General features: G+C 44.2%; 1 protein-coding gene across 3 annotated transcripts in view; it reads left to right on the top strand.

Annotated features, from left to right (window-relative positions):
• Positions 1-14,458, top strand: part of JARID2 (jumonji and AT-rich interaction domain containing 2) — a 100,319-nt gene that overhangs the window by 25,793 nt on the left and 60,068 nt on the right. The window contains exon 2 of one of the 3 annotated variants that reach the window (XM_055799230.1): positions 9,287-9,457. Coding sequence is in view for 1 of the 3 variants with exons in the window: in XM_055799229.1 (XP_055655204.1) it covers positions 11,177-11,285 (109 nt within the window). In the remaining 2 variants the exon portion in view is untranslated. Of the gene's footprint in view, positions 1-9,286; positions 9,458-10,545; positions 10,683-11,164; positions 11,286-14,458 lie in introns of those variants that run through there. The other 2 variants (XM_055799231.1, XM_055799229.1) reach the window with 2 other exon arrangements.

The following is a 14,458-nucleotide window of genomic DNA, read 5'->3' as shown; positions in this document are numbered from 1 at the left end:
GAAGGCAGATGTGTGGTTTCATAATTGTATTGTGCTGGAGTTGCGCTGTGGTAACTCGGGGTCCTGTTTTGATTTGTGCATGATGAGAGCATTTTTGACCCTGTAGCATAGGGCTACAGTGATGCAAATTGTGTACGATAGGCATAGACTGGTTTTGCATCAGGTCCAAATAAAACCAGTTGCAGCAGTAGGATGAGAGAAGACCCATGCTCCTGGAGGAGGGCTGCAAGCTTGATGAGTTACACTTTTGGGTTTTGGGGTTGTTTCTTGTTCCTCTTTGCTTCTGTGTGTCTTGAGGTCTATAGAGGGGACTCATGTTCACAGTGGGGAAATACTGCTGCTACATCAGGGTAGCGTCAAAATTCCCTGGCCACCATGGATGTTTCAGGACAAAACCCAGGGCATTTAGTACCTAGTGTGATTCATACCTCTCAAGGTTATCTAGACCACTGAAACACCCGAACTGCCTGGATCCGTAGCTGAAATCTGAATGTAGTGCTAGTTTTCTACAACTTCTTCGACACCATCTAGTACGGGCCTCAGTCTGCCAGGCAAGATCTGCATCCCTATGTCATTGTAGCCACTTGTATGTGCAAGGTGGAGTATAGTATGTGCAAGGTGGAGTATATACAAGGCTCATATATGGTGGCTGGAATTGTCCAGTTCCTCCACAGTTAATGTGGTGGTGGGTGGTAAACAGTGTTCAGAGACTTTTAAAGAACTCCCACTTTGCCCAAGGCTGTCTTGTGTGTAGTTTTAACAGCCAGCTATTTCACTTACTGGGTACAAGTGTGTTTGCTAAACTGCGTGAAGTGAGGTGGTTTTGGAGACTGTAAATACCTTCTTGTGATCTGTGAGCATGGTCAGGAGAAATAGGTGATTCCAGAATTAATGATAATTTGAGCAGTTTTTAGCAAACAAGTTTAAGTTGCCAGCTGTACTTTGAACTAGCCATTAAGCATATGGGTTAGCTCAATTATCATTTATTAAATGTTATTCCCAAGCACCTTTCCATTGTTTTTTTCAGGAGAGGAGGTTCTCAGAAACCGTTTCCCATTTAATATATATGCAAAAAACCACCACCAAAAAAACAAAAACACAAACACCAAAGGAAAATGTGCATCCATTCATTGTGGCTAAAGTTTTAGAGCAAGAAGCGTTATTTACGGAAACATGCTCTGTTAGGCTCAGTAATCAAGGATTGAATGGAGATGGGCTTAGTATTTTACTCTGATTTGTTCACTTGAGAATTTAAGACTGGTTTAAAAACATGTTGTTAATTTAGGCCCAATTTAAAATTTTTAGACCATAGCAGGTAAAAAAGATGGAGCGAATATAGGGCTGAGTAAAATAACTTCTGAGGATTCTTGCGTTCAACCTTACTGGAATGTTTTATTTACTGAAAACTAATGCCAATTCTTCTAATCAGATGATAGCATTAAGAATATTGCTCCTACCTAGTAATTACAGGTCTGGGTTGTGTCTTGGTTTGCGTGATCTTGCAGATAATTTTGAAGGAGTCACATCTTAGAGTGGCCACACGCTTTGCACTGGTTAACTCCACTTGGTATCTGCATGGATGGGAGTGACCAGCTCTCTTACCCTCTAGTTCCTTCCTGGTACAAGCAGGTGTGGAGACACAGAAGATGATTGAATCTCCATTTCCACTACTGCAAACTTGCTGGCAGTAATGACTGAGCCAGCATGTTGTTGAAATGGGCAACGGGTTCTGCTGATACAAGCAGAAAATACTGTCCCAGAAGCTTAGGGGTATGTGAGAGAGGAAATGCAGTTCAAAGGACTCGTTCATATGCCTGTTTTCTGCTCTTGGTGCGATGCTGTTTATTCACCTGATGTTGTAGCTTGGGGGACAGGGGTTGCAGTGGTATGTGAATATATAGATAGAAACACAGCCTAGTACTACCAGAGCTAACACTTGCACTTAAGTGTGCTCTAGGGACATCCAACAAGATCTCCTTGTTTTCTGAGGGCAGTCTCTCCCCCCCCCCCCCCCCCCCAATATTTTTGCTTATCCAAGTAATGTTTACCCTCACAGGTGGAGGGAAAAAAGTTTGTTTCATTTAAGTTTTGGCAGTGTTGATGTAGACAGCTTGGTTTGAGTTCTCATGAAGATTGTCATCGTCTAGAAAGTTACTCTCTGCGGTGAATGTCTTGGGCTTGTTCTCAGGAGTGAAAGGGTGAGATGTAACTTAGCCATGCTTCCCACTGGCACATGTGGTAGTGGTAAGGAATTCCTTATTGTCCCGTGAAGAATGATAAGCCCAGCACCAAGCTTTGCATGCCTAGAAGTGCCTGTCACATGGTTGATTTTGTTTGAGCTGGAAATTACACCCTTGATAATCATCTGATCTCCAGCAGACACCTGGCTATTAAAGCCTAAATGACTTTTGTTTGTTTGTCTTTCTTAAAAGGAGGGCAGAACATATCTACAGCCTATCACTTTCAGGTAAGTTTACCTTAATAAACAAAGCTGCACACACAAACGAATCTTCACGTACAGGCGTGTTGTGCACTGATGAGAACAAAAAACTGTGCACTTCAAACCTGACTTAGACCATGGGTAGGGACAAGTAAAACTCAGAGATAACTATTTTATTTCACCAAACCAGCAAAGTGTCATAGTAAGGAAATAAATAACCCAGATACCCAGCAGAGGGAAAACTCTAATGATATTGGCACCGAATGGTCAGCACAAAAGCAAAAATCAGCGAGGTGGAGCAGCTGGCCGTGCCAGAACCTTCCCTGTAATGGGTACTAGTGGCTGATGGAAGGACGGCTGTGGGTGCTGGACTGTGACTGTGTGTAGCTCTATGGGATGGTCAGGTTAAGACAGCAGCATGGAAAGGTCTCACAGAACTTAGCTCAGCTGTACCCATGCAAGGACAAACCCCTGAATTGGGGGGGGGGGGGGGGGGGGGGGGGGGGGGGGGGGGGGGGGGGGGGGGGGGGAAGTAGTAAATTTTGTGGTGCACTGAGTTTTCTGCTGCCCAGATTGAGAGGGTTAGTACTGAAGGAGATGTGAGAACTTCAAAGACTGAGCAATAACAGGAAACCCAAACTCCCCCCCGTTTAAAGGTGTGTTTTGATAGAGGATGGTTCCTCAACAGGTAGCCTTAGATCAGGCAGCAAGTCTGTATTCTTATCTACCTAGTGTTTGGTGAAAACTAATACCAGCTCATTACTAATAGTTAGTAGTAGTGATTTTGATGTGATAAAAGTATCTACAAATATGTTGCAGTTTCTCAGGAGGAGAAGCAACAAAAGCAAAGTAACCAAATATCAGTGCTGCTTTTAGAAAGACAGAGGCACAGATTCCTTTGCTTGTAGTTTGCAGGCTGCTCACTAGCAGCTCAGAAAGTGAAAACCACACTGCATTGAAAAGGGAAATGGAATTAATCACAAAACTGACACTCAAGCACCCACTTAAGCTTTGGTTCCCTATAGAGTTTGGAAATCTAACTCCAATGGTGCCATTATAAAGAAAAAGAACATAAACATCAGGCTGTGGAAAAGCAGGAAATAATGAAGGCAAAAGTGAGGTTCAAGGAGTAAGTGAAAGGTTGCAAGACCAAACAGCAAGCATATATTGTAGTACATAACATGCAAGAAGTTTAGTGAAAACCTGCAGATTGCTGGAGATTAGAGGATGTTTGAAAAAGTTTGTTTTGCAAATCTTTTCCCAGTTGAGATGCATAGGTATGGCGACAGCCTCTCAACCCCAGAATTTGCTATAAATAGATTAGTATGGATATACATATATAATTGTGCATATTGTTCTTTGTGTATGTTTTTATAGTACTTACGCTTTGCTTTCACTTAGGAGTTACGGTGTAATAAACTGAAAATAGCCAGATTTTTGTACCGACGTACAACTAAATCTTGCATAGTGATAATTTAATACTTAGTTTGTAACTAACACAGCATGTGCTGTTACCTAGAGTATTAACATTTACTAAATTTAACACAGGCTGGTATTACTGAGCTTTGCTTTGCAAAGAAAAGTCCACCTTTGTGTAGTAGGTATTTTCTTCCTAAACATGTCCTTTTCTACAAGCGAAAAGCAATGGTGCTAAGATACTGTCTCTTAAAAGACATATCCGAAGTATTTTTAGCTAACACAAACTGTAGTGTTTTGATTATAAAGAATGTATTATTTATATGTGTTATATCTATTATAAATAATGTATTATAAAGACTTGCTTAAAATATGCAGCTAAAAATAAATTCCAGTTTGGAAAATCTTCAGAAAGTATATTTTCTGTTAGAGAGAAATGTTTTGTAGCCTAGTCTGAGTTTGTACACTCAGGGTATTTTGATTGTGGAATTGTAGTTAGTCTCTGGCTGTAGTTTGCTGTCTTGGACCTGAAACAGTAGGTACAGTAGAAGAGAAGTGTACCAAAAGGAGGTGAGGTTTCCTCAGGCTGAAGATTTTTTGAAATTTGTGTCATAGTTAGGTGCTCAAAGTCATCTCTCAAAGGCAGTAGAAGAAAAATAACATTCTGCTGGGAGAAGGTGAATTACTATTTATTTTTAAATAGTCTGGATATTTCTGGCTGTGTTGGGTGTTTGCATGACGTTTAGCTGCGGTATTATTTTGAGTGCTTCCCTCTTCTTGCAAAATTTTTTCTGCTTGGTATTTGCAGATCTTATGTAATATATACCCTTTGGATGAGGACAGAGTGAGCACTTTATTTTGGGATGCAAACAGGATTTTTGTTGTTCATTTTGTCATTTGTGCCAGTCTGCCTCCTGTTGCCAAACGCACACAAAATAGGTCATTCCAGCAGGAACTGTTGTATTAACAAGCAAAAGAGCAAAGCCACATGGGTGGAGTTACGTGTTTGTAGAAACATAGAATCGTTTAGGTTGGAAAAGGCCCGTGAGATCATTGGGTCCAACGATTAACCTAACACTGCCAAGCCACCACTAAACCATGTCCCAGAGCACCACACCTACAGGTCTTTTAAACACCTCCAGGGATGGCGACTCAGCCACCTCCCTGGGGCTGCCTGTTCCAGAGCTTGACAGCCTTTTTGGTGAAGAAATTTTTCCTGATCCCCCAATCTAAACGTCCCCTGGCACAGCTTGAGGCCGTTCCCTCTTGTCCTGTTGCTTGTTACCTGGGAGAGGAGACCGACCCCCACCTCCTGCAGCCTCCTTGCAGGGAGTTGTAGAGAGCCATAAGGTCCCCCCGAGCCCCCTCCTCTCCAGGCTGAAACCCCCGGTTCCCCCAGCCTCCCCCCCCAGCCCCTGCCCCAGCCCCTGCCCCAGCCCCTGCCCCCGCTCTGGTCACGCTCCAGCCCCCTCAGTGCCCCCCTGCAGTGAGGGGCCAGAGCTGAGCCCGGGACTCAAGGTGCGGCCTCACCAGTGCCCAGCACAGGGGACGGTCACTGCCCGGGTCCTGCTGGCCACACTATTTGCTGACACCAGCCAGGGCGCTGCTGGCCCCCTTGGCCACCTGGGCACGCTGGGGGGCTCATGCCCAGCCGCCTGCTGACCGGCCCCCCCCGGCCCTTCCCCGCCGGGCAGTTCCCAGCCCCCTGCCCCCAGCCCGCAGCGCTGCGGGGGGGTGGGTGTCACCCGGGTGTGGGACCCGGCACGGAGCCGTGTTGAACCTCCTACAAGTGGCCTCGGCCCATCGGCCCCAGCCTGCCCAGACCCCCCTGCAGAGCCTCCTGCCCCCCCAGCCCATCAACACTCCCCCCCAGCTTGGTGTCGCCTCCAGCTTACTGAGGGAGCGCTCGATCCCCTCGTCCAGGTCATTGATGGAGACATTAACCAGGCCTGGCCCCAGCGCTGAGCCTGGGGGAACGCCGCTTGTGACCGGGCCACCACCTGGATGTCACTGCATTCACCCAGCCAGTTTTCACCCAGTGCAGAGTACGCCTGTTCAAGCCATGAGCAGCCAGTTTCTCCAGGAGAACGCAGTGGGAAATGGTGTCAAAGGCTTTACTAAAGTCTACATAGACAACATCATACACACAAAATTCTGAGCGCTTTCATCACTTCCTTACCTATTCTGCCTTGCTCAGAATTGGTGCATGAGTGAGTACGATGGGCAGCTGTGCTTCATCTGCCTTACCTGTGATGGAGGGGGTGGTACTTTCCCTTTTGGCAGCAGCTTCACACTTACATTGGATTAAGTGTAATGTGAAACTGTGCCCCAAATCACTAGTTTATACTTCTAGAGGTTTTCATGGGCGCATAGGAGGCTATTAAGATGCATATACTCCTTCACAAGCAAAGTTTTGTTACCCATGTTTTCAATTGTGTGTGTTTGTGTGTTTTTCCTTTGCCTGGCCCATGTTTGAAACTGGTCATCTTCACGCAAATCTGGAGCAAAGACTGCTTAAAAGCTTGGCTTTTGTTTCCTAACATTGTGCCTCATCCCGATGTGTTGTAGCTACAGAATTACTTGCTTCTTGCTCATAGCTCCCTCTGTACACCTTAAGGCATTGAAGTAGAAGCCTGTGTAGCACATGCCTATCCATGCAAAGAACAGTAATTGTGGCAGAAACCTAAATAATGCTGCAGTCACAAAAGGGTGCCTTTGTTTACTAGTATTCGTAAATCAAGTTGGTGATGCTTATGCCCTGTAAATCCTCAGTGTTTTAATAAAAAAAAATGGATGTTTCAAAAGGAGCAGGGCTGTTTTTGTGTCACTGGTGAGCTCAAACTAAGCAGGAGGAAGTACAGCAAACATCAACAGAGGTGTGAGAGGAGAAGTATCTCAGACACATCTGACCGTAACAGCAAGAAGTCTCCACAGCCTCCCTGGGGAAGTGGCAAAAGTTCATAGCCATAGCCTGAAGCTGGGTGGAGGAAAGATCTGGCATTTTCACTGTCCTCACTGAAACGAAGGGTCACTGGTGGGAGCGTGGTAGGTAGCAAAGAGCCAGGGACGCTGCCAGGCCGTGTGCCCTGCAGAAAGTGGGCCAGCAGAACAAGCAGGGAATTGGTTGTACTGGGGGAGGATGGCTAGCAGAGAGTGTGTTTTCAAAGACAGACTGAACCAAAAGTACTTTCAATTCACTAATTCATTTCGTGTCTGTGCCGAACCTATAAGTCATTCCCTAATCCTCTTTCAATGCTCTAGGGACCAATATGGGGATGCTGCAAACAGCCCTGGCCGATCCTTGCTACAAAGGGTTAATCTTGAACCATGAAACAGACTTATCCTTTACTTTTTGGGGTGGTGGTCATTGCAGAATCCTCCCCCCTGCTTATCTTTGATCACAGGAGTTTTGAGCAGGTAGTTTCAGAGGTGTGGTGAGTGCACAGTGTGTCTTGACAGCCCAGCTGAAGAAGCACATCGATGGGCAGAATTTGCTGTGCAGATGACAGCAGCAGGCAGGGTTGCTTGCTAACCTTTATAGTATGGTGTCTGGCGAGAAAGTGTATGTTTTTTGCAGAGCAGAAGCCAACACAAAGCATTTTTCTCTGGCTGCATGTGTGATTTCGGTGATAGAAATGTAGTTGTTTGAAATTAAAATCCCATTCATCCTGTGTGGGAGTCCTTCGTCTACTTGATGGAGTAGGCCTTTGCAAGGCAATCTGAGCAATTTTGGGTGTATACAAGACTTCAATTCCGGGAAGATAGTTTGTTCATAGATACAACAAAATGTATGTGTTCAATAGTCTTTTAGTTCCAGTTCACAAATTATAAGCACTGTGATAAAAAAAATAATTATAACCATCATGTTATATTTGCTATTAAGGAGATGAAAATAAGCAGTAAGAGTGGCTGGTGGTGTTTGTTGTTTGGGGAAGTGGGGGCTGGATAATTAGGACGTGGACAATTTTATACAAAGTTTAGGGAGAAAATTGCTGAATGTTACTTTTGTTCTCTGTTGTCGTTAGGGGATGTGTGTATACATATACAAACACTGCTGGGATTTTCAACTTCTTTTTTTTTCTTTTTTCTGTTTTGGCCACAAAATTGTGGGAGTTTAAAATGCAGTAACAAGCCTGTTCTTCTTACCTAGCTATTTAAGTTTCATGTCTGTGTAAAAGAAGAGATTTGCCTGTTAGGTGTTTCATCCACACTGAACGATAGCTATGCTTTCCTGAAGTCAAGCCTGCTGTGGAGTGACGAGACCTGGCTTTTCCTTCAGTGTTATTTGATACATGTTTCAGTTTGACATTATGTAAATACTCTGCTATTAGGGAAGAAAATGACATAAAATTGCATGCTTTCTCAATGAGGTTTTAAGTTCTTTCAGTAGCTTCTCTCCTTTTTGAAGCTGTAATAAAGATCGTAATTAGAATCCTAGTTGCTTAAGTGAGAAATTAGCATGTTCTTAAATGCTGAGCTGAGCCAGGTTCCTAGTGAGACCCCCTCCGGGTATCTGTCCTGCCCCAAAGCGCTTTCCCTAATACCAATTTGTGTTCTGGACGTATTAAAGAAAATCATATTCATTGCCACCTAGCAGTTAATCAGAGCCTTCAGATAGGCTTGAAATAATTTGCATCCTGACTGCCAAAACCACCCGCATCAGTTAATTTCCTACAGCCATACCCGGCCATGCTCTAAAACTTAGCAGAGGGTGTCAGTCCATCACCCAGTAGCGGGACTGAGGCAGATTCACTCCGTGCATGTCCTTCATTCTTATAAACTGGTCATAACTACTGCTTACCCCACCCCAGACCTCCTCGCTTTACTGTTTTCTAGGCTGTGGCCCAGGGAACAAAAATAGCTTTCCGTGAAAGTATTGATTTGTTTTTGTAGAACTGGGTGCTAACATAGATACTTTTATCTACTAATGTGTATTTTATCATGTAAATAGTATCCTAGCAGATTGGAATATGTGAAAATTTTAATGGGTCTAAAATAAACCTCATTTGTAGATTAATTAAAAACAAGTAGCAAAGAACACTGACACTTTTTTTAAAAAAAGACATTTTTATGGTGCAAAATACAGATTTAATCTCCAAACAAGTGAATGGTAAACTGTAATCGTAAGATGTGCAAGAAAATATTTGGAACATATGAAATAGTAGTCACAGATTTTATAGTCAAGATGTTCCCTTTCTGGTTTTCCAAATTGTTGCAGAAGTTACCAGAGGGTAAGGCAAATAAAATACTGCCTTCGCAGTGGACCCCAAGTAGGAATATGATACTGGTGGGAGGTGGATTCAGATCGCCCTGTCTCCACCCACCCAACCCCCCCCCCCCCCTTTTTTTTTTAATGGTGAATTTTTATATTCTGATGTCTCTTCTGCAAGTTCAGCCTAACGTGCTTCTGATATGCTCTTGTTTCCACAGGCCAAGGCTGCAAGCACAAAGGAAGTTTGCTCAGTCCCAGCCAAACAGTCCCAGCACAACTCCAATAAAGATAGTGGAGCCGTTGTTACCCCCCTCCTGCCACTCAGATTTCTGACCTCTCCAAAAGGAAGCCCAAGACAGAAGATTTTCTCACATTCCTCTGTCTTCGAGGTAGGAGTCTTGTAGCTGCTGAAGGGGGACAGTCTCATTCGAAGAATGAGCCATGGCACCACACACTAAGTAGCAGCCACACAAATGTACTGGTGCTGCGCTTGAATATATTGCATGCATTTCAAGTCTCAGCCATTTGACTGTATCTGCAGCAGAAGCATTTGAGTTCGTGGTTGTAAAGACCATAAAATGAGGCCAGTAGTAATGCAAAAGGAAATTTCTTTTATGCTTGACACTCTGTTGTCCTGAATGGGGTTTTGTCTAGCTCTCCTAAGTCCCCCCGCATCCTCCTTTGTTTTGCCTGACTAGAAACTGAAGAAGTGTGTAACTTGCCCGAGTACTTATTCCTGCAAGAGGAGATACCTGGTTGGAAATTCCCCTTCTCTACCTATTCACTGTCCTGTGTTTTTCAATTTGAGTGAGGCTTTTCATCTGACAGTGGGTGGAGGGGTTGCTGCTGTTCTTGGTTGCTCCAGGAGCTGGACTGTTCCCGTGGTGGTAATTAAAACAGGTGAGCTCCTCCGCTCTGCAACCCAAGTGCAGATGAGGTTTCTGAAGTTGTACAGCGAGATACCTGCATTATCTCACGGTAACAGGTGCCTGAGCCTGGCTGGAACTGGATGGCGTGTGTCTGGGATCACTGGTGTGTATTTGTGAGCCTGCGTGTCAGACTCGGGGACCTTAGCGTGAGGTATACAGTTGACTGTCCTGACTAAGCTAAAGAAGGAGACCACTCACCAGAGTGGTCACTTTTCCTGGGACTTTCTATGGGTCTGTGTCCCAAGTCATGTGATGAAAACAGCATCTTTCAGTTTAATCTCCCAGTTCTCATATCAGCTCTTGTGGCAGGTTTCTCTTTTGGCAGACACCGCCCCGCGTCCCCCATCCGCCCCCCCCCCCCCCCCCCCCCCCCGCCCTTAGCGAGTTACTGCTCCATCATTGATGTGCTGGAACGATGCCTCTTGCTGTTGTTTTGCCCCGTTACCTGCTGAAAGGGTGTGCATTTGTTACAGATAGGGCTTGTTTGCAGAAGTCTTACCTCGGGTGTGCATTTGTTACAGATAGGGCTTGTTTGCAGAAGTCTTACCTCGTGGATTGAACCCTTCAAAGCTTGTGTTTGAACTCCCCTTTCCAGTTCTGAGGTTTCTGTTGCATCTGTGAGCAGCACTGGTCACAGCACCACCTGTATCTTCCTGCTGAGACTTTCTCACCTTAACGCAGCATGGTTTGATTTCCTTTTTTATTCTGTTCTGTGAGATTTTAGGCTAGTGGTAGCTTTAGACTGGTTGGTAATTTATCTGTCTTGACTCTGGTCCAATATAGAGCCTCCACCCTGCTGGGACTTCTGGTAAAGCGAGTGGGTGGAGGGGATGGAGGGGGGCTAGTTTGCTAGCTTTTGTGTTTGTTTAAAGGATTGCAAAGAGCAGAATCTAATGGTGTTTAAAGCGGCATCACAGTCCTCTGAAATCTAATCTGTGGAAATGTATTTCTAATTTAGTCTGCTGTGAGGTTGATCAGTCTGTTGGCAGCATGTCACTGCTGTGATCTGGGCCAACTGCCACAGTTGTTGGTGGGAAAATTCAGATGGGGGGTGTGTGTGTGTGTGTGTGAGCACACATGGCTGCATTCACACGCTTGTTTCCTCTGCTTGCTAACTAAGCATGTGGTATTTATAGCTTTGAAGGCACTTGCACTTAAAGAAAGGCAACCTGTGTGGGGATGTGGCCTGTCTCCATTTTTATTTCCTACTATCTCTTAGCATTGTGCTTTAACAATGTAAATGGGAAGCATGGGTACTTTTGTCCTCTTCCAGTGCTTCATTCAGAAGGTTTGTTGGGTTTTTTATTTCTATTTTAATCAGTGGCTGTTTAGCTCTTGCACCTGTAATTTTCTTCTTTGTTATTCATCTGTAGAATAATTGATGTTTTGTATTGTCAATTAAGAACTTGCAATTCATTCCTAATTTCTTCAGTATGCAGGGTACTCGTATATTTCAGACAACACGTGCATTCAGACGGCAAGATCCCAATTACAATTATATTAAAAACCACGAGGGAAAATCTGCTTTGAGTGCTACACATGGCATGTTCTTGGTCTGCTTAAACAGGCTGAAGAAAAGCAGAAAGGGGAAGCTGTCAGCTGTTTCAGCACCTCCACAAGCTTATTGCTCCATTACTCCTGTATAAAGCCAGACGAGGACCAGTATAAACGGGGAAATCTGCTACCTGAATGTGTTTGTGGAGGAGCAGGAAGAGTGGCTGTGGCTTGGAGGGAGAAGGAATAGGGTTGTTGAGAGCGGTATTGGCATGATTCTGCCTTCCCTCTCTGAACTGCTGTGTCCTGCCTGCCTGAGGTGGTGCCCGTTTGATCCCTGGGGAGGTTTAGCTCCAGGTGGCTGGGTCATTTGGTGTGCCTGTTGGAAAAAAGGACATGGAAGTTGGTTCCTAATATACTTGCAGGGAGTTCATGTAGCAGCCTGCTGGTACATCCAGCCCAGCTCCAGGAGGTCCCACGAGGGACCTTGCAGGGCGCTGACAGGCTTAGTTTGGTGCTGCTCGGCTGGTGGCACCCAGAGAGCTTGGAGAGGGAAGAGCCAGCAGCTTACTTAAACCCTCCGTAGGGAAGACTTCTGATTTTTTTGGATGCAGTTTGTTTTGGTTTTGAACCTCTGTGCTGTTATTTGCTGAAGTGTTGAGGGATTCAAAATTGCTTGCGTGGTGGGACTTGTGGTTGTTCTGTCTTCTGTCCAGATATGTCTGTCCAGCCCTGGCTGTTTGTGCTTTCATGATAAAATGTGACATACAATTACATGTTCTGTCTTCTGTCCAGATATGTCTGTCCAGCCCTGGCTGTTTGTGCTTTCATGATAAAATGTGACATACAATTACATGGACATAAGAGCACACTCACAGTTCCCCACTTTGCAAATTGTTTAGTAGTAAGCGTAGTAGTGATTAGATCCGGGACAGTAAATCCCCAAGTTTGTGTGATTTTTTTTAATTGTTAGTTTTTTTTTTAAGTTAGGACTGTCTTAGGTCCTAGTTCTTCAAAATGCTCTGATCGTATAGCCCCTGCATTCATGATCAAAGCTTTCCTTTGGCAAGGGAGTCTTCTCCAGGAGTGGTGGGAAGGCAGCTCTGTGGTCACGTCTCTGTCCTCGTCCCACCATACCCAGCAGCGGTGTCAGAAGCACAGTGTAAATTTGTCGCACTATGTCAGCATGTACTTTCATTTTCTATTTTTAAACAGAGAAATTTAAAAATCTCATCACCACCACCAGTTCACTTTTCAGTACTCTGGGGTGGTGGTGGTGGGTGGTATTTTAAGTGGCAGCAGCTGAATTCTCTGTGTGATGGAGCAGTACTATCATGCAGCAATGCTGAAGAAATGCCCTCAGCGTACGTAAGGTCCCATACATGGGAAAAGAAATCCCAATTACCTGGCCTTCTGCTACTTATCAGAAAATCTAATGATTCAAACCACTTTTACTTTTTTTCCCTAGCATCCTGTTATTTCAAAACAAGGTAATTTAACCAAGAGGACCTGCTTGGTTTCATTATCCAGAACACTAGGGGCTTTAGACATGTTCTTAAGTAGTTTGGGTTTTGAACTTTTGATTTGATAACACAATGTACTAATTACTTCTTAAAAGGTAAGCGGAGCAGAATGAAAAGGCTGTTAAGAGTTGATGAATATTTGAGCACCCTGGAATGCATCTAGCTGACCAGATTTGGCAAGGCTCCCCTGCTTTCTATTATTTTAAAATCCTTTTTAATTTTTATTATTATTATTATGTTTTTTTAAATTGTGACCTAGAATTACCAACGCAAGAAGGAAGGGAATAGCACAGATATCTCTGAAGTGTTTGTCTGCAGTGTTCTTATCTTTAAATAGCTTCTTTGAAGGAGCCCGTATGCCCTTTGCCAGAGGCATAATTAGTATATTTCAGCAGCACGCATAGATACAAGCGTGTCATCTCTGTGTGGTTGTACAACAGCTTTCACTTTTATTGTATTTTCTGCCTCTGATCAAATTTTTTTAAACAGCTTCTGTTACAGTGCATTTAAGTTACCTTTACTCTCTGTAATTATTTCCAGGTTAAAAATATTGTGAGTGGAATAATATAGGGTTAAAGGGGGAAGGAGAAACAACTCCCTGTGAGCCATAGATCTTTGGCAAAAGGTGATAACAGGGAGGCTATGATTAGGAGCCTACATTTTAAGAAGTTTTCCCATGATCAATTTTCTAATTAAGTCAGGCCTCTGGGAGTTACATGCTAGAGAATTTCAGGGATTCCTAAATAAAGATGGTTAATTGAGATCTCACAAATTGAGTTTTCAGGCTCTTCTAACTGTTCTGCAAAACGTGTGACTGTTCGTTTTTCTTTGAGTACTGCAATGACTTAACGATCCGATGATTTATTACAACTGAGCAAAACCGAAATAGAAAATCACACTATAGCATGTTTATCTGAACTTCAGTAAATCTCAGTGCCCCAGTCCTCGTGCAGTTTGCTTTTAAACAGCCTTTTGATTTTTTTAAACACCTTGTTTGGGTGGTAGGCTTGGGGGCCTTTGGTCCCAGCCTTCTCTCTGGAGTCTTAATAGGAGAGGTTTGCCTGTGCCAGTAGATACCTGCAGAGGTTTTCCATTACAATGGGAGAGTCCCCACAGTCAGAAACGTGGGAGCTCTTGATTTTGGGCATGTTAGAAAACACCTATTTGCCTAGCTTTTAATGGGGCAGAAGGTACGCTTGCGTGCTACTCTAGTATCAGTGGGTACGCTGGACTTTGAGAGCCGGTGATGCCATCAATCACGCTCTCTAAGCACCAGCCTTCCAAGGGAGCACATTGCCCACCGCAGAGACACTGCTCACCAGATCGGAGTAAACACATTAAATAGGATGGCAACTTGATTAGGCTTGGAAGCAAAACAATGAAATGCTGACACTGTCCAAAAACATGAGCTGCTTTGCAGTCTGGGTTAGTTTTTGTAATTCCA

This window comes from Falco peregrinus, chromosome 3 (assembly GCF_023634155.1).
Source record: "Falco peregrinus isolate bFalPer1 chromosome 3, bFalPer1.pri, whole genome shotgun sequence".
Lineage (NCBI taxonomy): Eukaryota > Metazoa > Chordata > Aves > Falconiformes > Falconidae > Falco > Falco peregrinus.
Note: the sequence above shows the minus strand (reverse complement) of the source record. Positions and strands in the feature narration are given on the sequence as shown.